Source organism: Lactuca sativa, chromosome 2 (assembly GCF_002870075.4).
Source record: "Lactuca sativa cultivar Salinas chromosome 2, Lsat_Salinas_v11, whole genome shotgun sequence".
Taxonomy (NCBI): Eukaryota; Viridiplantae; Streptophyta; class Magnoliopsida; order Asterales; family Asteraceae; genus Lactuca; species Lactuca sativa.
The window spans coordinates 226,690,836-226,714,142 of NC_056624.2; the positions used below are offsets into that span (position 1 = coordinate 226,690,836).

The window sequence follows — 23,307 nt, forward strand, 5'->3', positions numbered from 1 at the left end:
TATCTGACCATTAATGAGACTGTACCAATTTGAATACATTTAGAACAACTTTTATACGTCTTTTTACAAACATTTTAGTTCTAATTTTAACACAGAAAGGGTTAAAAAAAACCACTACGACAAGGAAATTATGCCTAACGAAGTTGGTAAAGGACAAAAAAAGGCACCGCAGGAACAAGAAGAAGATATCATATCACTTGCAAATTTATTTAGCTTTTTCCTTTCTTTTATATTTTTCTTCCCTTTCCTTTCCCCCCAATTTTCTCTCTCTAATCTGCGTGTGTGTGCGCACCAGGCTCGGCCAAGATCGGATAATTTTTCGCCCAATACTTCACATCTTCGTCTTGGATCAAGACAGGTTCGGTATTTCTTTTTATTGACCTGATTTCCTCATCATTTCATATCGTGGTATCTAGATGCAATCAGCTTATCAATATACGCATACCTGTTTTCTGGTTACCTGTTTCTTCTTCTCTACTTGCAGGATTTTTGTATGTATGTAAGGACTTGGTTTTATGATTTTAATTTCTTCTTTTTGGTGGTTTTTGTTTGATATTTTATTATAACTAGAAGGAATTCTAGGGTTTCACGGTTACTGTTTGACTTTTCTAATCGGATCCACAATCACATTTCTACTAGATGTTATGTTGTTCGACTGCTTTCCAAACATTTTATTCTCAGTCCCCGATTAAATTTTGAATTCCATTCAATTAGTTCGACCACTTGGAAATTGATCCAAAGAGGGTAGCAAGTGCTGAACTTCGCTTCCATTTTTCTTTCTGATCGAAAAGGGGGAGGTGTTTCCTTGAATATCTGTCTATCAATTTACAAAGAAGAAAATGAATTGCTCAATTTATATTAATCACAAGTATCATCACTGAATCTCTCCACATTGGATTTGATTAGATTTGGTATAGCATCTAGTAATGTGATAAGAGCATCAGAAGATAAAATCGGTTAGAAAATCATATTGTCTGCTAAAACTTAAAACTTAAAAGTATGCTATGGTTCCTTCTTGATGTATGAGTTTCCTATTCTTTAATATTCTGATGCAGGTGACTTACATTGAGATCAGACCTTGGGGAGGTGTACAAACTAAGTTATAGTTTGTGGGCTTCTCCATAATCCTGCATAGTGAGCAGTTGAGTGGGCAAGGGAGATCATGTATATTTTTATCTCATGAAATCCTGGAACTTTTGTTGCCCTGATGAAATTTACATTGTATCCTATGGGTGTGGGGTATTTATCAATATCAGCAGTGTGTACAGTGTTGAGCTTTATAGGCCTCCAATATTGGACAGAAGTTTCTTATGTGAAACTAAAGTCAGATGGTTTGATGGGTGAAAACCTTCTCCACCCTGGTGTTGCCAACCGTGTATTGGAACTGTTGTTGAGTTCTTATACCACAGTTGCATTGGTGGTCAATTTTGTCCTCAACATTTTTATACTCATCATCCTCTCTCTTAAGGTATTCAACTTTTTTCTAAATCTTTACACTGTATTCTTGATACTTTTTTGATGATATATTTGTTCATGCAGACAATATTTTTTGATGAGCTGCATGCAACTGAATCTCGGAAAATGGTGGAGAGACTAGTTAATTATGTTATCTACAAGGGAACATTTCTTCCATTGGTGGTACCACCAACATTAGTTAGAGCAGGATTGTGGTCAACATGGTTGACTGTATTATGCTCTTTGAAGGTACTATTACTATTACCTCACATGGTTTTGGAGTAAAGATTTGGAGATTTTTTTTTTTTTTTAAACTTTTTCATTTTGTGCAGATGTTTCAAGCTCTAGCTCGGGATCGGCTTGAACGGTTGAATGCATCTCCTTCTGCCACTCCATGGACTTACTTTCGTGTATATTGTGTTTTATTGCTGGTTGTCATTGTTGATGCAGTCTGGTATTTGCTCTACAGTTCTACTATTTCATAAATCTCAAGGTCTTTTCCTTATTCATGCTTACTTCTCCCTCTCCCTCTCTCCTATATTATTTGCAGGATAAGGACATGTCTACTGATCTACCAAACAATACCATCATCTATGTTTTTGTTATTATTCTTTGAGCCTCTTAGTATTGCTTTCGAAACACTACAGGTACACACACACACATGCTGACCTATGTATTTATATACTTTTAGGTTTTGATAATGTTTTTGGTTTTAGGCGATTTTGGTTCATGGGTTTCAACTGGTTGATATATGGGTTCACCACTCGGCAGGCAACACCACAAATTCCAAAATATCAAAGCTTTTAGATATGTCCGCAGCAGGCAAGAGCAAGAGTCTCTGATGTTTATCATTCTGTTGTGCTGATTCACATTGACTTGTTAACTAAATCATGGGAATGGATGTTTGCAGGTTCACTGTGGGAGTGGAAGAGTGTTATATTAAGGAATGTAGGGTTTTCCCTAGATATTATGACTTTGTTAATGGCTCTGGGTCATTATGTACAAATATGGCGCCTTCATGGCATGACATTCCATCTTGTTGATGCAATGCTTTTCTTAAATATACGTGTAAGTTTTTTTTTTTTTATACAAATGAAAAAATAGCATGATGCTACTTTTCCTTACAAGAATCTATTTTCAATTATCATATATGCACTATGCAGGCATTGGTAAGTGCAGTTGCAAAGCGTACAAGAGGTTTTATTAAGTTAAGAATCGCTTTGGGAACCCTTCATGGGGCTCTCCCTGATGCAACATCTGAAGAGATACAAGCTTATGATGATGAATGTGCCATTTGCCGGGTAATTAAATTTTTTTTTTTTTTTTTTTTTTTTAAAAATATATATATTTTGTAAGTTTTCGTATGTATAAAATTATATATTCTCAGGAACCAATGGCCAAGGCTAAGAAGCTCTCCTGTAACCATCTTTTCCATCTTTCCTGCCTTAGATCTTGGTACAATTCCATATCATATTTTTTATTTTTATTTCCGTTAAAGTCTATATATGATTGGTGATGTGGCATGTGTGACGGACGACAGGTTGGACCAAGGGCTAAGCGACAACTATTCATGCCCCACGTGTCGAAAACCCCTGTTTGTTGGGCGTGGCACATCTGAAGGAGGAAACAATAACAGTAACAGTAACAGTAACAACAGTGTAGGTGTAGGGAATAATTCTGTGGATGTTTCAGGAGATGAACAGCTTGCACGTCAGTTAAGCCGTCAGCAAAGTGTTCCTGGTCCCACACTAGTTCCAAATCAAATTCAGACCCCTTTAGATCATCATGATGATTGGAGGTGGGTGCTTTGTCTCTCTTTTTCTTTTTCATCTACAGTTTTGGAAGAATAACCTTTTTGCTTTTTTTTTTTTTTTTTGGTGGGGAATAGGAGGTTAGAGGCGGATTCAGGTTGGTTGGGGTTTGATGGGGGGGCGGGTCCATCGAGATCAGTGGGTTTAGGAAGAGTCCAGATGATGATGAGACACCTGGCAGCTGTTGGTGAAACGTATGCCCAAACTGCCCTTGAAGATGCTGCTTGGAACCTGTGGCCTGTAAATCCCTCTCAGGCCAGCACATCTACTTCTTCTTCAAACAATCCAAATCCTTCCACAAGTACTGTAAGACACCGAGGAGGACACTCTACTGGGGCTGGGGGTGGGTCCCTCATCAGAACCACACCACCTCCACCTGTCCCGGATGTTGACCTGTCAAACATAATCGCCATGGCTGAAACCGTTCGTGAAGTCCTTCCCCATGTCCCCGATGAATTAATATTACGGGTACCTATCCTCTCTCTCTCAATTCCTTTTTATTTATTTATTTATTTGAATTTTCACATGGACACGAACACGAGCTGTGTACAACATATGTTATATGAATTTATTGTTTTAAATTTGTGCAGGATTTGCAGCGAACAAATTCAGTGTCTGTTACTGTGAATAATCTTCTTCAAATGTGAATCCTTTTATTTTATTTTATTTAATTTTATGAAAGAAGACATATATATATATATATATATATATATATATATATATATATATATATATATATATATATATATATATATATTGTGTACCAATAATATGATAAAAAGAAAGGCAAGGGTGGTGGTCTGGTCAGTGGTCATTGGAGGGAGGTTGTGTGCTGACGTCACCCCACCCAACCACACACAGTGTTCTGTAAGAGAGAGCTATAGTTTTTTTGTATATAGGAAAAAATAAGTTAGACAAAAATGTTGATTAAACTATAGCCCCCCCCCCCTCCCTCCACCTGATTGGGCTTTTAGGGAAAAACGAAAAAGAAATTTGTTGTATGTATTATTGATTGGGATTATGTATGTGACTAATTAACTGGTTTGCGTTCCTTGTTTTGAAGTAATAATTAATTTAATGAAAGGGTTGTATTACGTGGGACAGGGATAGGGACAGTGTAGGTGGTCAAGTGAGATCCCGTTGCTTTTATTGGAGGGGTCTAGTGTTTATATTTTGGGATTTGATAACAAGTAGGAAAATGGAGTGAAGGGAAAGGACAGGAGATTTAAAAGCAAGGGAAAGTTGTTTATTTGTGGATATTGATATTGATGAGTATATATATATATATATATATATATATATATATATATATATATATATATATATATATATATATATATATATACACATGGGTGAAATCGATATGCGGGTCATTGTCACAGTGTTAAGAACAGTGTCCAGTCCAAAATATTATTTTGGAATGTTGTTGGTGTTGGAACTTGGAAGGAAGAGGTGTTGTCCCACGTAACGTAATTCCAGGCTCTGATTGATTGATTTAGCTCTTCTACCGTATGAAACCGGGTACGGGTACGGTACCATATCACCTGGCCTCCACTACCCGACAAAACATCACCACTTAAACAAGGGTCTCTGTCTACTCCTTTTCTTTTAATGTATTTCTGAATAGGAGATTATATACACTTAATTTATATTTTGTATTCGATTTACTATTTAACTTTTTGAAATTGTTTAAAATCGTTTGAAAGGGATAAACACATTCCTAAAATTGAATTCGCTTTTTCAAAATCGTTTGAGGGTTTCCAGAAATCTGAAATCGTTCTTCAACCTAGAACAAGAACGATTTTTGACTTGTGTTTACATCATATTTCAAGTTTAAGTTTGACAAACTCTAGGATTGTTTTGCATCAGGTTTTGAATATGAAAATCCTAAACCCACGGAGAGCAGACAAAGAACATGGAAACTGAAATCAACTCTAAAATATGATGCAAAATGGCTCGAATTTTAACCTGCAAATGGGCTCTAAAATTGGATTTTGAGTTCGAGTTTGAACCTGCAAATCTCTCTAAAATCATATTTTAAATTTGAGCTTGAACCTACAAATCAACTCTAAAATTTAGGGTTTGTTGAAAGCCCTTGAGTGCTTGTTCTTGACATCTTTGTTCTGAATAACTGAAACCACACTCCATTCATCGATTCATTTGTAGATTTGTGTGTAGCCTGTTAAAATGACGAACATGGATTGGTTTTAGTCGTGCATGTATTTACTTTCACAACCCCCAACTTTTAAACTAAATTACAAGTTGTGTGTATGATGATGGATCGATTTCCAAGTTGGGTCAAAAGATGAAGGTGTGGCTCGTCGGAAAATTCAAAGTTGGCCGGAGAAGATAACTGGAAAATTCAAAGATGACTGAAAAACTCATGTTTGGCTGAAAAAGGATGTCAGAAACCGACAAAAAACCACTATTACCAATCATATTATTATTTTTCGGACAAATTTTAATAACTTCAATGGTATATCGAACACAAAATAAATTTAATGACTAAACATGTACAAAACATAAAATTGGTTACAATTACAAGTAGAGCTGAAAATGGATTGATCTGGGTTGGCTTCGGGTTCAACCAATTTATTAAATGAGTTGAATATTTCAATCCAACACAACCTCTTTATTTAAATGAATTAAAATATTTCCAATCTAACCTAACCTTTCAGATAAATGAGTTGTCATCGGGTTGATCTGTTAACGTAGTTTTCAATCTAACCTATTAAACAAATAGATTAAACCTGGGTTAACCCTTATAAAATTAAAAAAAAAAGTAAATAAATTAACTAAAGATTACACCACTTAATTTAGGTGTTGTTTGTTTTTTCGAAACAAAAATTTATGAAGTTTGTAGACCATCTCTGCAACCCTCTGCAACAGAAGATGTGGACCAAACGACTGCAGACTATAATTAGAAACATGTTTGTTTTTTAACATCTGCAGACTGTTGTAGTAAACTGTATTTAAATAACTAATTTTATAAACTGAAAATAGTCATCAATACCGAAATTTTAATAATTATAGTCTTAAAACATTGAATGAATACTAAAAAACATGTAAAAAAACAAAAATATAAAGTTTCTAAAAAAAACCTAAAAATAATAAAAAATAAGAAAATATTGCAAACGATGTCTACAAAATTCGTAAAAAAATTACACATGTTAAAAAAGATACAACCGAAATTGAAAATATTATTAACAAAAACGGTAAAAAAATTAAAAAAAAAATCAAAGTTTTTTTTTTAAAAAAGGTAAAAAAATCAAATTGTTGAAAAATAAAGTTTAAAAAATGAAAATAAATAAAATATATATAAAAAAGAAAATAAAAAATGTATATATATTTACCAAAAAACCCGAAAATATACAAAATATACAAAAAACGAAAAATAATGTTAAAATAACCATGTGGTGTAATTTTTTGCAAACCTCAGGGACCAAATTTAAACTTTTTAGAACTGATTTTGTAAAAAAATTAACCAAGTTAACCATGAAACTCGTTAAGTGGGCTAGAACAATAATTGTACGAGAAAGTTGTGGTCATAGTAATAATAAAAAAAATATTAGGGCTTTTTCCAATTACGCGTTAAAAATTTAGGGCTTTTATAATATTAGTCCTTTCAAATAACCAACTAGTTTGGATTGCAGTCCGGTTCGGTTCAGTTCAGATTTCGAACACTTTCTTAGATAGTACATTTCTTAGTAGAATTGGTTGGAACCGATAGCGGTATTCAATCTGGTTTTCGGTTTTTAGTTTATGGTTTATTCGATTTTCGGTTCTAATTTGATTCGATCCGGTTTCAAATCGGTTTACATGCCTATTATGATTTTATTACGAAACAAAGATTGAAAGTTTATATAGAATTTTAAAATACCCATAAATGTTAGTTGGTTAACATGTGGTCAAAGTGGGAGTTATAAAATTGAGTCCTTGAATTGCGAGAGTAATATTTAAGTTTGTGTTTTCATCTTCTCGTTGGGTTTCGTTGCTCGTGAATGGTGATGGTAAAACCGGCAACAAAACACGGAACCACCGTAATTTCTTGAAACAACTCTTTCACTGTGTCACCTAAATTAATAATATTTACTTACTTTATTTTTAAAAAAGGACAAGAGAAATATGCATTTGTTAAGATACAGTAATTTAAATCACCTTATGTTGGCTGTTATACAACGTTATTTTTGGTCCACATAATAGAAAGATCAATAGTATATTGCTAAAGATGTTTAATTTTGTTTTTTTGGTGGTCACAACTTCAACCTAACCCAAAAATGTATACACATCATAAGAATAATATTATACAAAGGGATAATGTACTAAAACATAATAGGTCCAACGGGCCTTACGTATATTAGTTTAAATGGTTCGTTCTGATTATTATTATTATTATTTTTTTGCCTTTGAGGGTACAGACTTTTGTTTTTAGGTTTTAAAATGTTATTATGAAAAGTTTAAAAGAAGCACCCGGTGGCCCTCATCCTAATCACTAGTTTACATATGCCACCTAGTTGCCAACCAATCCATCTCATTTGACAGAGCTTACGACCAAATTAGAAAAATCTCCTGCTCCCAACTTGTTCATGAGCAATGATAGAGAAAAAACAAGGGTTTGCTTTAATTATTTTCCCTCAAAATCGAAAGCTTAACCATAAAATCATTGTCAGTTGGTTGGATTTGAGTGGAGGTTATTAAATTGCATGGGGATACGAAGGATTTTTAGAGATAAATTGCAACTAAGTTCATTATCAACCGTATCTGTTCGTAAATCCAATGCTTTTTCCCGGTGTTCAATTCCTCCACGTTCGGCGACACCGGTGTTGACAACATCACACCTTCACCTTCACCATTCATAATCATTGTGCCCTAAAGTGTCATAGAATTAGTTTGATTGGATTGAGCATGAGCTTTTGCAGACAATGCAATTGAAACTGCACAAGGTACAAAACGAAAACCTTCGAGAATAGTTGTGATTGCACCAGTGACTCACCCACACTGGCTCCATGAACTAACCCCGTTTCCATCATTTGCCCTTTGATTGCGCCAGTGATTATCCCGATTAGTGCTCCACCCTCATCGCATACTTAATTTTGTTAGGGAAATTTTTTATTCGAATCGTGAAATTGGATTGAGGAAGAATGAAGAATAGATAATGAAGAATGAAGAATGAAGAAACGAACCTAAAGTGAAGGTGCAAGTGAGAAACTCTAAGAAGATTCTATTGATGAGATTTAGAAGAGTCTCGATTTGGAAATCATACATGGTGTTCATCGACAGAAGTAATATGCCGAAGGAAATGAGGGGGTCTGTGACATCCCCAAAATCTCGGCCAGAAAAGACCGATTTTCATTTATAATCAAAACTCGGGGTGTCATGTTCCGATACAGACCAATAAGCATAAACGAATACATTACAAGTCATATAACAAATATAAACATATGCAGACTTGTAAACAAAACAACTTGATGGATCATCCATCTCATGCCCTTCCGCCACTACCTGTAATACAATTTAAAACTGAGTGGGTCAGGCTTGGGAGCCTGGTGAGCATATAGGGTTTTCAACCCACAATAAATATCATATTTAATTTTCACCAACCAACAATAACCCAATTACCCATTCCCGTTATTCTCACTTTAATATCCCTAAAACAACTAACATAAGGGAACTAGTCTAAGAATATTTCATCGGGGCGACAACACATGCTTCGGGGGTACCTCAGCAATATAAGTCAAATAAGGCAACCATGAGGGGGATGGAGTACAGCGAATGAACACCCAAGTTCATTAACACCTACAGGTGGTGAACCTGCTAATGTTTCCACAAGACTGTCTAGAATAGCCAGTGGTCGTCATCTAAACTCCGCTAGATGACTCAATCAAACAACAACGAGGCCTCTCATCTATTTATTACACACCAACTGTCTACCCATGTTCTACCCAACATATTAGTAGATAAAAATATACATTTGTATACATAGTTTAAAGAAAACCTGTATAGCATGCTTTAATCAACACATATATCACATAACAGATGAGGCACACACACACATAACACATATCTCATAAAGAAATAAGCAGATCTATAAGATAGAAGAGAGTGAATACTCATTCACACATAACACAACCAAATATATACACATAGCACGTATTTTTATATAAAATACTTCGTATTATTGTATTAGAAGAAATAACTACACACTCACACTTATAAACAACAATATACTTAATACACTCGAACCAAACTTGTATTATTATTGTGTTTATGAAAGGTAGTATACACTCACTTGATCAGAAGATGATCGGACAGCACTTACGGCTTAAAGGAGTAGTATTCCTCAGCAGATCTGGAAGATCTCCTCGAAAATCGAACTTCTCGCGGGCAGAGCTTCGACTCGGGAACCGCACTTCTCGGGATCTTCGGGGTCTCGGGACTTGCCTCGGGGCTAGAGTATGATACCGGGACTTCGGGGTATTTCTGGCACGCAAAACGATGCAAAAGACTAGAGAGAAGAGAAGAAATGAATAAGAATTATGGCTGCCTTCGGATCCCCTTTTATAGAGGCTGGAGCCTCGGAGTACGCGGGGCGTACTGCGTTACGCGGGGCGTACTGCCCAAAACGTCATTGCTTACGTATCCGAAGTGCTCGAGTGCGAGTGTCGACATCCCTCGGAGTACGCGGGGCGTACCTCGGATCAGATCGGTGACTCCTTCGGATAATGCTTCCGAATTTTGATTTAAATTTAAATACAAAATGATTAATAAACTTCGGAAATTCATAACTTCTTCATACGAACTCCGTTTTCGACGTTCTTTATATCCACGGAAAGGTGAGACCATGCTCTACGACTTTCGTTTAGACTTCGTCGGCTAATTTTGACTTTATTTTTATTAATTATTTTTAATAGGCCGCGACAGAAACTTTCGTTATAAATTCATAACTTCTTCGTTTGACGTCCGTTCTCGCCTAACTTTTTATCGCTTCGATACCAAAAATGAGATCTTCGATTCTCATTTAGATTGCTTCGGCTAACAACCGCTCGATCTCAAATCGAGTAAAACAGGCTGTATACCGCTAAGCCGGAACTTCGATAAATCATAACTTCCTCATATGAAGTCAGATTTGGGCGTTCTATATATATTCGGAAACCTCGTTTCAACTACTACAACATTATTCAAAGATATTAAGTTTATTTTACACTTAAATTTTGACGCTTATTTTTATTCTTAATTATTCAAACCACATAATTAAGCAATTAAGCACAAAACACACAATACTCAAATAATACAATCTTATTACTTCAAAATGGGTTACAAAGGTTAACCTAGACTATTACAGGGTCAGTGGAGGTCGGAATAACGTAGATGAATGGGAGTGGATTGGCATTGAAAAGGAGAAGGGAATGCATTTAGGGTGGAAGAGCTATAGAAAATAGAGGAAGTGTTTCCAAGGGTTCGGGTGTTCTTGATATTGAAAATTTTTCTTGCATTTGTAAGTCAATTTCGCGTTAACTTTGTTTGGGTGTTTATGATTTTGTGCCTTGCTTTTCTCTCTGATGAAGAACACAAAGGAACCAAAGGTTTGGGTATTCTTGATTTTGATTATCCGAAGTTCGATGAGTCGACTCACCACCGAGTCATTGTTGACTCATCTGCTTAGCTGACAGTTGACAAGACAATGTAACCTTAAAAATGGATAAAGATACGAAATTAACCGGTAAAACACAATTTCGTACCCATTAAAGGCAAAAAAATAATGAGGCACCATTTAAACCAATATATGAAACATTGTTGGGTTACGATGACAATAACCCCAAATCATAAGGTATCTCTAAATACTAACATCACCTTGTAGTTCTATTGGGATGAATAGCACGGATGTTTAAACTGGACTGAAGCTCATGAAAGAGAGATGATGGAAGCTCTTTAGTGAAGATATCGACATATTGATAGCTAGAAAGAACATGGAGAACCTAGATTCATTACAAAGCAACCAGATCACGAACAAAGTGAATGTTTATCTCAATTTGTTTTGGGAGTTAATAGTGCCCTAGATACATGTACATGTCACTCATATTGTCACAATAAACGATAATGACTTTGGTTGGTGAAGAATGAAGGTCTATAAGAACATTACGAAGCCAAGAGGTCTCCACAACAACCTTGACACTGAACGAACGATGACTGCCCATTTCTTAAAAGATCAATATAGAAGATTAATTCCTAGAAAAACATAATAATTTGATATGGATCATCTATGATTGGGCATCCGCTTCAATCGACATCCGATTTGGAAATAACTCTCATGGCGGTGGAGGTATAATTTTGGAGGTCACCGTTAATAAATCACGGGCCATAATGTAACAACTCAAATTTTCAAACAAATTTTTTTTTTCGTTTTAAAAATATATTTATTTCCATTCATAACAAGGCATAAATAGTTAAGTGTTCTGTCAAATACAAATATCAAAATCCCAAGATCATAAAAGCAGTCTTCAGTGTGTATCGATCATGCCGACGCCTTCCCACGGTCCTCGCTAGTACCTGAAATACATACACAACAACTGTAAGCATAAATGCTTAGTGAGTTCCCCAATATACACTTACACACATACGCCTTTCCAGGCCCTGACCTTCCGGTCCTCAACACAACGCCTTCTGGCCCATAACATATTCGCCTTCCGGCCCATAACATATTGCCTTCCGGCCCACATAACATACATAGCTCACAGATAACACATAACTTACCACATATAGCATACATATCACATATCATATCTGACCTTCCGGTCATATAGTCAAACCCTTCCGGGTACAGTATAGTGAGAAGACTCACCTCGTAAAAGCTGAAAGCTAGCAAATCCCGAAATGACTCGTGCACAACCGACGAGCTACAACCTCCCTATAACATCACATATCTCATTAACACTTATATCTTCTAAGTGTGACTATCCCTAAGAAGTCAGACTTAGGTCAACTCTGGTCAACGGTCAACGGTCAACTCGACCGGACTCGGCGAGTGCCATGGCGACTCGGCGAGTCTAGACGTTCTCCAACTCTCTGAGAGTCCCTACCTACTCGTCGAGTATCCTCCTCGACCCGACGAGTTACTCCTGGAAGAATCGCGGGGCCACCCCGACTCCACTCGCCGAGTCTGAAGAACAGCTCGACGAGTTTCAGTAATCTCCAAGCTACTCGCCGAGTCTGTTCATCGGACTCGGCGAGTCCACGCCATGCAGTCGATCAAACTGCTTCCTGAGATAAGTCTCGTCCCGAAATACACAAGCATGGGACCCTCTGGACCCCTAAGGTCCTAATGCAAGGTTATAGTCGTTGGGTAACAAGGCACTAATTCAACTAATCACCAAATGGGTTCCATAAACCCTAAATCCATGCACACATCAACATAACAGAAAGGAATCCGAAATATTACCTGGAATATGCCCTCTCTGTGTCTCCAAACCGCAGAACTCGAAACCCTTGCTGTTCCTTTAGCCAAAACCCTTCTCCTCCTTGCACAACAATTTCTTCAAGCCCAAATATCCTCCAATCTTGCTCTAGATGCCCACAGCCGTTTAGGGTTCTTCTCAATCGACCAAAAGACGGAAAATGACGGCCTAAGAGGCGTTATATACGATCCAAAACCGAACGGTTAGGGTTTCTGCTGAACAGCGTCGACTCGCCGAGTCCATATCTAGACTCGTCGAGTCCAGTCGCGAACCCGCGACCAAGTCTGCGATCCTACTCGGCGAGTCTAGGCTCCAACTCGCCGAGTCCCCTCTTAAATCACCCCCAAAAACATAATTTAGCAATACCTGAGATTCCGGGCTGTTACAACTCTCCCCTGCTAGGATTAGACTTCGCCCTCGAAGTCTCGTTCTGAAAATAGTTCCGGATGCTGCTCCCTCATCTCACGTTCCGGCTCCCAAGTCATTTCCGATCCCTTACGGTGTTGCCATTGAACCAATACCAGAGGTACCTCCTTGTTCCTCAGAACCTTGATCTTCCGATCCCTGATAGCCACTGGTCTCTCCGCGTAATTCAGGCTCGCATCCACCTGAATATCCTCCAATGGAACCACTGCCGACTCATCAGCTATGCACTTCCTCAACCGCGACACATGAAAAGTGTCGTGGATCTGTCCCAACTCCGCTGGCAACTCCAACCGATAGGCTACCCGGCCTACCCTTGCGATCACCCGAAATGGCCCAATATACCGGGGCCCCAACTTGCCCCTCTTCCTGAATCGAATCACTCCTTTCCAAGGAGAGACCTTCAGGAGAACGAAGTCGCCGACCTGAAATTCAAGCTCGGATCGACGCCTGTCTGCATAACTCTTCTGTCAGCTCTGGGCAGTCAATAACCTTTGCCTCACTTGCTGAATCTGCTCTGTCGTCTGGAGCACGATCTCCGTGCTGCCCATCACTCTCTGTCCCACCTCTCCCCAGCAAATGGGGGTCCGACACCTCCTACCATACAACAGCTCAAAAGGTGGCATACCAATGCTCGAATGATGGCTGTTGTTGTAGGAAAACTCTGCCAATGGTAAATACGCATCCCAACTACCCCCGAAATCTAACACACACGCTCGGAGCATGTCTTCCAGCGTCTGAATCGTCCGCTCGCTCTGACCGTCTGTCTGGGGATGGTATGCGGTACTAAAATGCAATTTAGTACCCAGCTCCTCATGGAATTTCTTCCAGAACCTGGAAGTGAAGCGCACATCTCGGTCTGACACAATCGAGATCGGCACCCCATGCCGAGATACCACTTCTCTCACATATATCTCTGCCAACTTCTCCGCTGAAGAACTCTCGCTGATGGCAAGGAAGTGTGCACTCTTCGTCAACCTATCCACAATCACCCAAATTGCATCAACTCCCCTGGCAGTTCTCGGCAATTTGGTGATGAAATCCATAGTGATATGTTCCCACTTCCACTCGGGGATCTCCAATGGCTGTAACTTGCCATGCGGTCTCTGGTGCTCAGCCTTAACCCTACGGCAGGTCAAGCACCTCTCGACGAACCATGCAACGTCCCTCTTCATACAGGGCCACCAATACTCTTTCCTCAGATCCAAATACATCTTCGTAGCACCGGGATGGATCGAGAATTTCGATCTATGAGCCTCTTCCATCAAGGTAATACGCGTACCGCCCACAAACGGTACCCAAATCCGACCCTGAAACGTCATAAGCCCTCGCCCATCCTTAACGAACTCTGAAATTAACCCCACGACCCGCTCTTTCTTCTGCATTTCTGGTCGCACCGCTTCGGCCTGTGCCCCACGAATAGCATCCAATACAGGAGTCATCACAGTCAGTCTCAAGCATACATCTCGCAATGGAGTGCTCTCCGCCTTGCGGCTCAACGCGTCGGCTACCACATTAGCCTTACTTGGGTGGTACAGGATCTCACAATCATAATCCTTGACCACATCCAACCACCTCCTCTGACGCATATTTAGGTTGGGCTGATCCATCAGATACTTCAAGCTCTTATGGTTCGTATATATCGTACATCGGACCCCATACAGGTAGTGACGCCAAATCTTGAGAGCGAACACTACTGCCCCCAACTCTAAATCATGCGTGGGATATCTCGCCTCATGAGGCTTCAGCTGCCTCGACGCATACGCTATCACATGACCCCTTTGCATCAACACTGCACCCAGTCCCGAAATCGATGCATCGCAATACACCACAAAATCCTCCATCCCTTCTGGGAGAGCTAATACCGGGGCTTCGCACAACCTCTGGCGAAGTGTCTCAAAGGAGGTCTGCTGCTCGGGCCCCCATGAGAATGCAACACCCTTCCGGGTCAATCTGGTGAGTGGCACTGCGATCTTGGAGAAATCCTTGATGAATCTCCGATAATACCCTGCCAACCCAAGGAAGCTCCTGATCTCAGAAGGTGACTTCGGCACCTCCCAACTCATCACCGCCTCAACCTTGGCCGGATCGACCAATATCCCTTTCTGATTGACAACATGTCCTAGAAATTGGACCTCTCGCAACCAGAAGTCACATTTGGAGAACTTTGCATAAAGCTTCTCCGGCCTCAATACCTCAAGGACCTCCATCAAATGCTCCTCATGCTGCTCTCTAGATCTCGAATACACCAGAATGTCGTCGATGAATACAATCACTGACCGATCCAACATCGGTCTGCATACCCTGTTCATGAGATCCATGAACACAGCCGGGGCATTGGTGAGTCCGAAAGGCATCACCACAAACTCATAATGCCCATATCGCGTCCTAAATGCTGTCTTCTGGACATCCTCACCCCGCACTCTCACCTGATGGTACCCTGACCTCAGATCGATCTTGGAAAACCAAGATGCTCCCTGCAACTGATCGAATAAATCATCGATCCTCGGCAACGGGTAACGGTTCTTGACCGTCAACTTGTTCAACTCCCGGTAATCAATGCACATCCGGTGTGAACCATCCTTCTTCTTGACGAACAGAATAGGTGCTCCCCACGGCGAGCTGCTCGGCCGAATGAATCCCTTCCCCAACAACTCCTGGAGCTGCGAGGACAACTCTTGCATCTCTGGAGGTGCAAGACGATAAGGCACTTTAGCAATAGGCGCGGCCCCCGGAACCAGATCGATACCAAACTCTACTTGCCTCTCAGGAGGTACTCCCGGCAGCTCCTCGGGGAAAACATCCGGAAACTCACGCACCACCGGGACCTCCTCAACTGACTTCGGTCTCTCGGAAACCACCCGCGTATCCATCACATACGCCACAAAACCCTTACAGCCCTGCTGTAGACACTGTCTCGCCCTGGCGGCCGAACAAAAAGCTGATCCCGAACGGGTACCCTCGCCGTACACCGAAAGAACTCCCCCACTATGGTCTCGTATGGTCACCAACTGACGCTCACAGTCGATGACAGCGCCAATCGGCTCAACCAGTCCATGCCTACGATAACACAGACATCACCCATCGCGATAGGAATCAGGTCAATCGGGAATTCAACCCCGAAAATCTCCAGTACACATTCCCGAAGAACCTCCGTGGCACAAATCACTTTCTCGTCAGCTATAGAAACCCTCAAGGGTCGACTCAACGACTCACAACTAGCGCTGATATGCTGACTAAAGGCTAAGGACACAAAGGACCTACTCGCACCCGAGTCAAATAACACTAAGGCAGGCACAGAGTTCACAAGGAAAGTACCTACGCATACGATAACATAAGCATAACATTTCGACATTAAAGTAAATACATGAATTACAACATACTTGCCACGACATCTGGCGCAGCGCGGACCTCTTCCGCAGTCAGCTGAAAGGCTCTCCCACGAGCCCTCGAGGCCTCGACCTTCACCGGTCGAGTCTCAGTAGTCCTGGCAATAGGTGCAGATCCCTGACGAAGCTGTGGACACTCGACCTTTCGATGGCCGGTCTGGTTGCAATGAAAGCAAACCATAAACCCCTTGGGGCACTCCCTAGCAATGTGCCCCTCCTTGCCGCACTTGTAGCAAGCACCGGCTCGACACACCCCATCGTGACCCTTGCCGCACTTTCCGCAAGTGCGGCTCTTCGAACCTCCCGTCCTCGAATCGGCGGACTTGATCCGCTTGGCTGCCGGCTGAGACTGAGCCGGCCGCCGATCTGCCTGCTGAGACTCGGCCTCCTCCCTGGCCTGAGTCTCCAACTCGATCTCGCGCTTCCTGGCATTCGCCTGAAGCTCAGTAAAAGTATGATAGGTGGAGTTCGCCACAAACTCCCGGATATCCCTCCTCAAGACACCCAAGTACCGGCTCATCCGAGCCTGCTCTGTGGACACCAGCTCGGGGCAAAACATTGCCCTCTCATGAAACTTCCGCGTGATCGCCGCCACCGAATCAGTACCCTGCTTGAGGGTCAAGAATTCCTGAACCAATCGTTCCCGTTCCACCGGGGGAACGTACTCATCCCTGAACATGGTAGTAAACCCCTCCCATGTCACCGCTGTAGTCTCTGCCATAGTGAAGTTCGCTGTCACGAACTTCCACCAGTCCTTCGCTCCCAGACGGAGCTGGTTCAAAGCGAACTGTACCCTCAGGTGCTCCGGGCATGAACAAGTGTAGAAGCACCCCTCTATGTCCGCGATCCACCTCATCGCAGCAATCGGATCCTGCGTCCCATCGAACTCCGGTGGCTTCGTGTTGCTGAACTCTCGGAACAGCAACGAGTCACCTCCTTGTGGCCTAGCAGCGGCCACAGCTGCGGTAGCTGCAGCGGTTGCAGCCTCAGTCAACGCGGCGTACCGCTCATCGAACGTCTCCATCAGGGTGGTCTTAATAGACCCAAACATCTCCGGGATCTCAGCCCGGATCGCTGCCGCCACCTCCTCGTGAATCATCTGACGAATATCCTCGTCACTCACACCGCTCGTACTCGCTCCGTGGCGTGGTCTAACCATGATGTCTCTGAAATACAACATAAAACTATCAGAGACTCCACCGAGTATAATCGTACTCGATACGCAACCCTACTCAGTCCCCGATATCCAGGGATTCTTACTTGGGTCTCCCACTGACCCGGTGTCTTCGGTAGTACGGGCCCAATACTACCGACCACACCGCATCAGCATTCATCCCAAGTCTTCCTCCCCATACCCCGGATAGTGAGTACTCTACTTCTGATATGCCCTATCTACCCGCATACTAGCAAGCATCTCATATCGGCAAACTTCCCTAGACTAAGGCATCACAAATCGGGCCACTCTAGTCCTATCATGAATACCTAGTCTTCTAGCATGCATAACGATTTATATCATATAACATTGTAAGGTATTTTGGGGATCTTTACCGTTCGGGCGCTGACTGATCGTACACACTGCTTCTTTCTTGCTTACCACGAAACCATTTACAAAAGTTTATGCCTTTATTAAAAATTTTCCTCAAATCCTCGGTTTGAGTTCAGTTACTCCCGAAGGTGCACCCGAATCCCTCAAACCAAGGCTCTGATACCAATTGTAACAACTCAAATTTTCAAACAAAATTTTTTTTTTTCGTTTTAAAAATATATTTATTTCCATTCATAACAAGGCATAAATAGTTAAGTGTTCTGTCAAATACAAATATCAAAATCCCAAGATCATAAAAGCAGTCTTTAGTGTGTATCGATCATGCCGGCGCCTTCCCACGGTCCTCGCTAGTACCTGAAATACATACACAACAACTGTAAGCATAAATGCTTAGTGAGTTCCCCAATATACACTTACACACATACGCCTTTCCAGGCCCTGACCTTCCGGTCCTCAACACAACGCCTTCCGGCCCATAACATATTCGCCTTCCGGCCCATAACATATTGCCTTCCGGCCCACATAACATACATAGCTCACAGATAACACATAACTTACCACATATAGCATACATATCACATATCATATCTGACCTTCCGGTCATATAGTCAAACCCTTCCGGGTACAGTATAGTGAGAAGACTCACCTCGTAAAAGCTGAAAGCTAGTAAATCCCGAAATGACTCGTGCACAACCGACGAGCTACAACCTCCCTATAACATCACATATCTCATTAACACTTATATCTTCTAAGTGTGACTATCCCTAAGAAGTCAGACTTAGGTCAACTCTGGTCAACGGTCAACGGTCAACTCGACCGGACTCGGCGAGTGCCATGGCGACTCGGCGAGTCTAGACGTTCTCCAACTCTCTGAGAGTCCCTACCTACTCGTCGAGTATCCTCCTCGACCCGACGAGTTACTCCTGAAAGAATCGCGGGGCCACCCCGACTCCACTCGCCGAGTCTGAAGAACAGCTCGACGAGTTTCAGTAATCTCCAAGCTACTCGCCGAGTCTGTTCATCGGACTCGGCGAGTCCACGCCATGCAGTCAATCAAACTGCTTCCTGAGATAAGTCTCGTCCCGAAATACACAAGCATGGGACCCTCTGGACCCCTAAGGTCCTAATGCAAGGTTATAGTCGTTGGGTAACAAGGCACTAATTCAACTAATCACCAAATGGGTTCCATAAACCCTAAATCCATGCACACATCAACATAACAGAAAGGAATCCGAAATATTACCTGGAATATGCCCTCTCTGTGTCTCCAAACCGCAGAACTCGAAACCCTTGCTGTTCCTTTAGCCAAAACCCTTCTCCTCCTTGCACAACAATTTCTTCAAGCCCAAATATCCTCCAATCTTGCTCTAGATGCCCACAGCCGTTTAGGGTTCTTCTCAATCGACCAAAAGACGGAAAATGACGGCCTAAGAGGCGTTATATACGATCCAAAACCGAACGGTTAGGGTTTCTGCTGAACAGCGTCGACTCGCCGAGTCCATATCTGGACTCGTCGAGTCCAGTCGCGAACCCGCGACCAAGTCTGCGATCCTACTCGGCGAGTCTAGGCTCCAACTCGCCGAGTCCCCTCTTAAATCACCCCCAAAAACATAATTTAGCAATACCTGAGATTCCGGGCTGTTACACATAACAGAGAGAATTGGAAGTTGTGCTATCTTTTCTAATCACCAAGCCAGAAGATCCATAATTTAAAATTGTGGTGCACTCATGAATTTTGGGAAGTTTGACCCTATATAAATTTCAAGCTCACTAATAAGGGTTAATATGCGTGCTCTTTTGTTTTGTTCCTCTAGAAGATAGTTATAAAGGTCGATAAGAAAATTCGGTCGACCTCCACTACTACCCGATGTGTCACTAGTACCATCGGTTACACCACCAAAAGTGTTTGGCATTCGCCATAATTATAGCATAAATGTCAGACAAACTATTAAAAGTACAAGTGAAAGAGTTGATTTGGTTAAGAATGTAGTGAAGGTATGTTTTGTGCAAAGAAAAGATGTGGAAATTTTATTGAGTAAAGTCTCTAGACTTGTAACATTGATACAACGGTTTAAAAATTTTCAAATATTACCGTTTTTAACTGGCATAAAAAGAACCGTTTTTTAATAGCTAACCATATATTAAAAAAAAGGAAAAAATATTAAGAAGGAGATAGACTGAACCAAAATACACATAGTATGGGGTTTTGTAACCAATTAATCCAAGAAAATGAACACTTCCTATTCCTATTAGAAAACCAAAGAAATGAAAATTCTCTAATTGAATCAACAATTTCACTTTGTCTTATTTTTCCATAAGCAACAACCTTATCGTTTCTGAACCTCCATAAATACCAAATACTAGTACATACAGTTACATCAAACACATTCTTCTTTGTGAAACAACTCATGCACCGAATCAAAACGATCTAATTAATTAGGGATGTCAAAAACTCCCGTGGGGGCCCTGTCCTGTGTGAGGGTATTTATTAAAAAAAATTGGAGGCAGAGACGGGGGCGGGGTTGGACAATCTCGTCCCGAAACTCTCATGGGGAGCCCGTTAATAAATTATTCATATATTTACATATATTAATTATATAAATATAATAAACAATAACATGATTTTAAGCTTCTAAAATTCAACAAAAAAAAATGTTTTTAAGTTGTTAATATAATGTTTTTAAGATGTCATAACTTTTTATTTTTAACATGTAAAATTCTGCTATAAATAATTATTTGTTACTTAAAACATAGTTTCTTTTAGCCAAACAACAACTTCTTTTAGCCTAAAAAATGGCAGCCCAAAATCAATCGGGGGTGGGGGCGGGGGTAAAAAGGGGGATTCGGGGGGTGGGGGTGGGGATATGAAGGATGAATATTTCGGGAGCAGGGGCGGGGGATGGACTTTCGGTCCCGTTTTCCCCCGTTAACATCCCTATAATTAATCTCAAACCATTTAAATATCAATTTCTAAGTTTTAGCTGTCAATTAACATTTCACAAACAAATGATGAAGTTGTTCCACCTCTAACACACAAATAGGGATAAAAATCTGATCCACTAGATTAGATCTAATAGGAATCCTATCCAACAATACTTTCCAGATCATGATATTAACTTTTCAAGGCAATAAAGTATTTCACTAGTTTCTCGATATGAAGTAGGAGAATCACCTCATCAATCCATCTTTTAGTATCACTGACTGTAAATGAACCATCATCCCCAACATCTGACCACTTATCTTTTTGTATATATAAATCCATATCATCCAAACAAGCCAACAGACCTGTGAGTTGCTTGATCTTTTCACATCCTCGGATTTGATGTCTCCAACTCTAACACCATACAACATTTCTTTTCCTATTAGCCATCAGATAATCTTTAACGCCTTGTTCCCGATTTTTTTGTAAATTCATTAAAAGAAAGGAAAGGAAAATTTTGACAGAAAGGAAGGAGGTGAAGTAATATTTTTATTATTTTGTGTTCCTGAGTTCGAAGGAAATGAAAGAAAAATTTTAAGATTTTGTGTTCCCGAGTTAGGAGGAAAAAAAACTTAAAATTTTTCTTCCCTCACTTTCTTCCCAAATCCGCCCAATTTGGAAGGAAAATATGGCTCCAAAATCTTTTCCCTCCCTTCACTTTTCCTTCCATTAATAAAACTCGGAAACATGATTTTCTTTCGACGCCCCTCACTTTCCTTGTGTATCCTCCCATTTCTCTTCTTAAGCAGATCTTGTGTTCAGTACGAGTCTCTGAACCAAATAGCCTTGGAAACCGAGAAGATAATTATTGTTCACCCACTGAGATATGAAGCCAAAAGTTAGTATCCATTCCATTACTATATCTTCTTTTTAAAAATGAGTCCATCTCCACACCCTAATTATGAAACTGATAATTAGAATACACAACCCGAGCCCACAGACTTGAACTCGTAACTATGTTCTAGATTTAGTCAAGGTCACCAGGAACTCCATCCAACTCTTTCATAACTTTAACCCAAAACAAATTTTCATTATTCAAGAACCTCCATCTCCATTTCAGGAGAAGATAAAAAATGAAAGCCACCAAACTTTCAATATCAAGACCTCCACGAATTTTAGCAGATGAAATCTCCTTTTCCCAACTGAACTTCAGAAAAAAAATATATGAGTAGACTTAGCATCTTCAATGACAACATGAATCTCTTCCATAACAAGCAAGAAAAGGAACGAAGATAAAGGGTATACACGTCGAAGGCCCCTATGTAATGTAACTGGAACTCTTCTGTAGGAATCCCGTTTATAGGAATAGAAGCCCTAGCCAAAATCAGACAAGCTCTAATCCAAGATCACCATTTCCCACCAAAATTCATAAATTGCATCATACTATCAATACAATCTAAACTTACCGAATCATAAAGTCTTTTCAAAATCAATATTCAATAACATCAATTTTTTTTTTTTTTTATTTGTTTCTTCTTATACCACTCCGTTACTTCTTTTACCATGAGCGGCCTATCTAGAATATGTCATCCTTTCACAAAGGCAGACTGCTTGCAACTAACAACACAATCAATCAGAATAGCAAGACGCATAGCTAACACTTTGTCAATGATCTTCTATTGAATGTCGATGAGACTAATAGGATGGAAATCCTTGACAACAATCAGATTATTAATCTTTGGAATCAATGATCTTATAAACATAACTAGTTTAAGATCCAGTTTTTTTAGAATTCGGTTTAAGATCCTGGGTTAAATCCGATTTGCAATCTAAAATGTCGAACCGGTTTGGATCCGCTCTACTGGATTATTCAGTCCAGTTTGGTCAATAACCGGTTTTCGGATCGGATCAAATCGGTTTCAAATCAGGGATCCGGTTTGGTTGTGCATCCCTCATCGACCCCTCATCTTTGCATTTAAACCACATACAAATTCCTATAACCCTACTCATTTATCTCCATTGGTGATTTATAAGATAAGCCTGAATTTCAATTTCACTTGAACCACACATATAGTTGTCCCACTGGCCTTACAAATGGCTAAAAAATTTCTAAAGATTATAAAGTTAAATCTCACAAGCGTGCAAAACATTGTTAATGGCATGTGTGGGTCCATGATAGCAAATTAATATAATGAGTTGTATTACTGTCTTACAAAACCCCCATGTTTTAAATGCAAAAATAGTAGCGTAGTTTCAGTGATATGTTAATCAAAGCGTTCTACCATCATTTATTCCTATTATAACATTGTGT

General features: G+C 40.4%; 1 protein-coding gene across 2 annotated transcripts; it reads left to right on the forward strand.

Annotated features, from left to right (window-relative positions):
- Nucleotides 1-201: 201 nt before the first annotated feature.
- LOC111910862 (E3 ubiquitin protein ligase RIN2) lies at nt 202-4,317 on the forward strand. Of its 2 annotated transcripts, XM_023906670.3 has the most exons (13): nt 211-358; nt 907-956; nt 1,056-1,468; nt 1,540-1,704; nt 1,788-1,909; nt 2,006-2,102; nt 2,172-2,277; nt 2,366-2,523; nt 2,619-2,756; nt 2,843-2,910; nt 2,996-3,253; nt 3,344-3,734; nt 3,857-4,317. In XM_023906670.3, the coding sequence occupies exons 3-13, from the start codon at nt 1,208-1,210 to the stop codon at nt 3,911-3,913; spliced, it is 1,821 nt and encodes a 606-aa protein (XP_023762438.1). In that variant the 5' UTR covers nt 211-358; nt 907-956; nt 1,056-1,207; the 3' UTR covers nt 3,914-4,317. The 2 variants fall into 2 exon arrangements, with proteins under 2 accessions (XP_023762436.1, XP_023762438.1); XM_023906668.3 differs by lacking the exon at nt 907-956 and having other exon boundaries at nt 202-358.
- The last annotated feature ends 18,990 nt before the right edge of the window (nt 4,318-23,307 follow it).

Excerpts from the sequence above, each read along its gene's own strand:
- LOC111910862 (XM_023906668.3), top strand. The coding sequence starts at position 1,208 with ATGAAATTTACATTGTATCCTATGGGTGTGGGGTATTTATCAATATCA. Across the intron at positions 2,911-2,995 it reads CTTTCCTGCCTTAGATCTTG|GTTGGACCAAGGGCTAAGCG; the intron begins GTACAATTCCAT and ends GACGGACGACAG. Across the intron at positions 3,735-3,856 it reads CCGATGAATTAATATTACGG|GATTTGCAGCGAACAAATTC; the intron begins GTACCTATCCTC and ends AAATTTGTGCAG.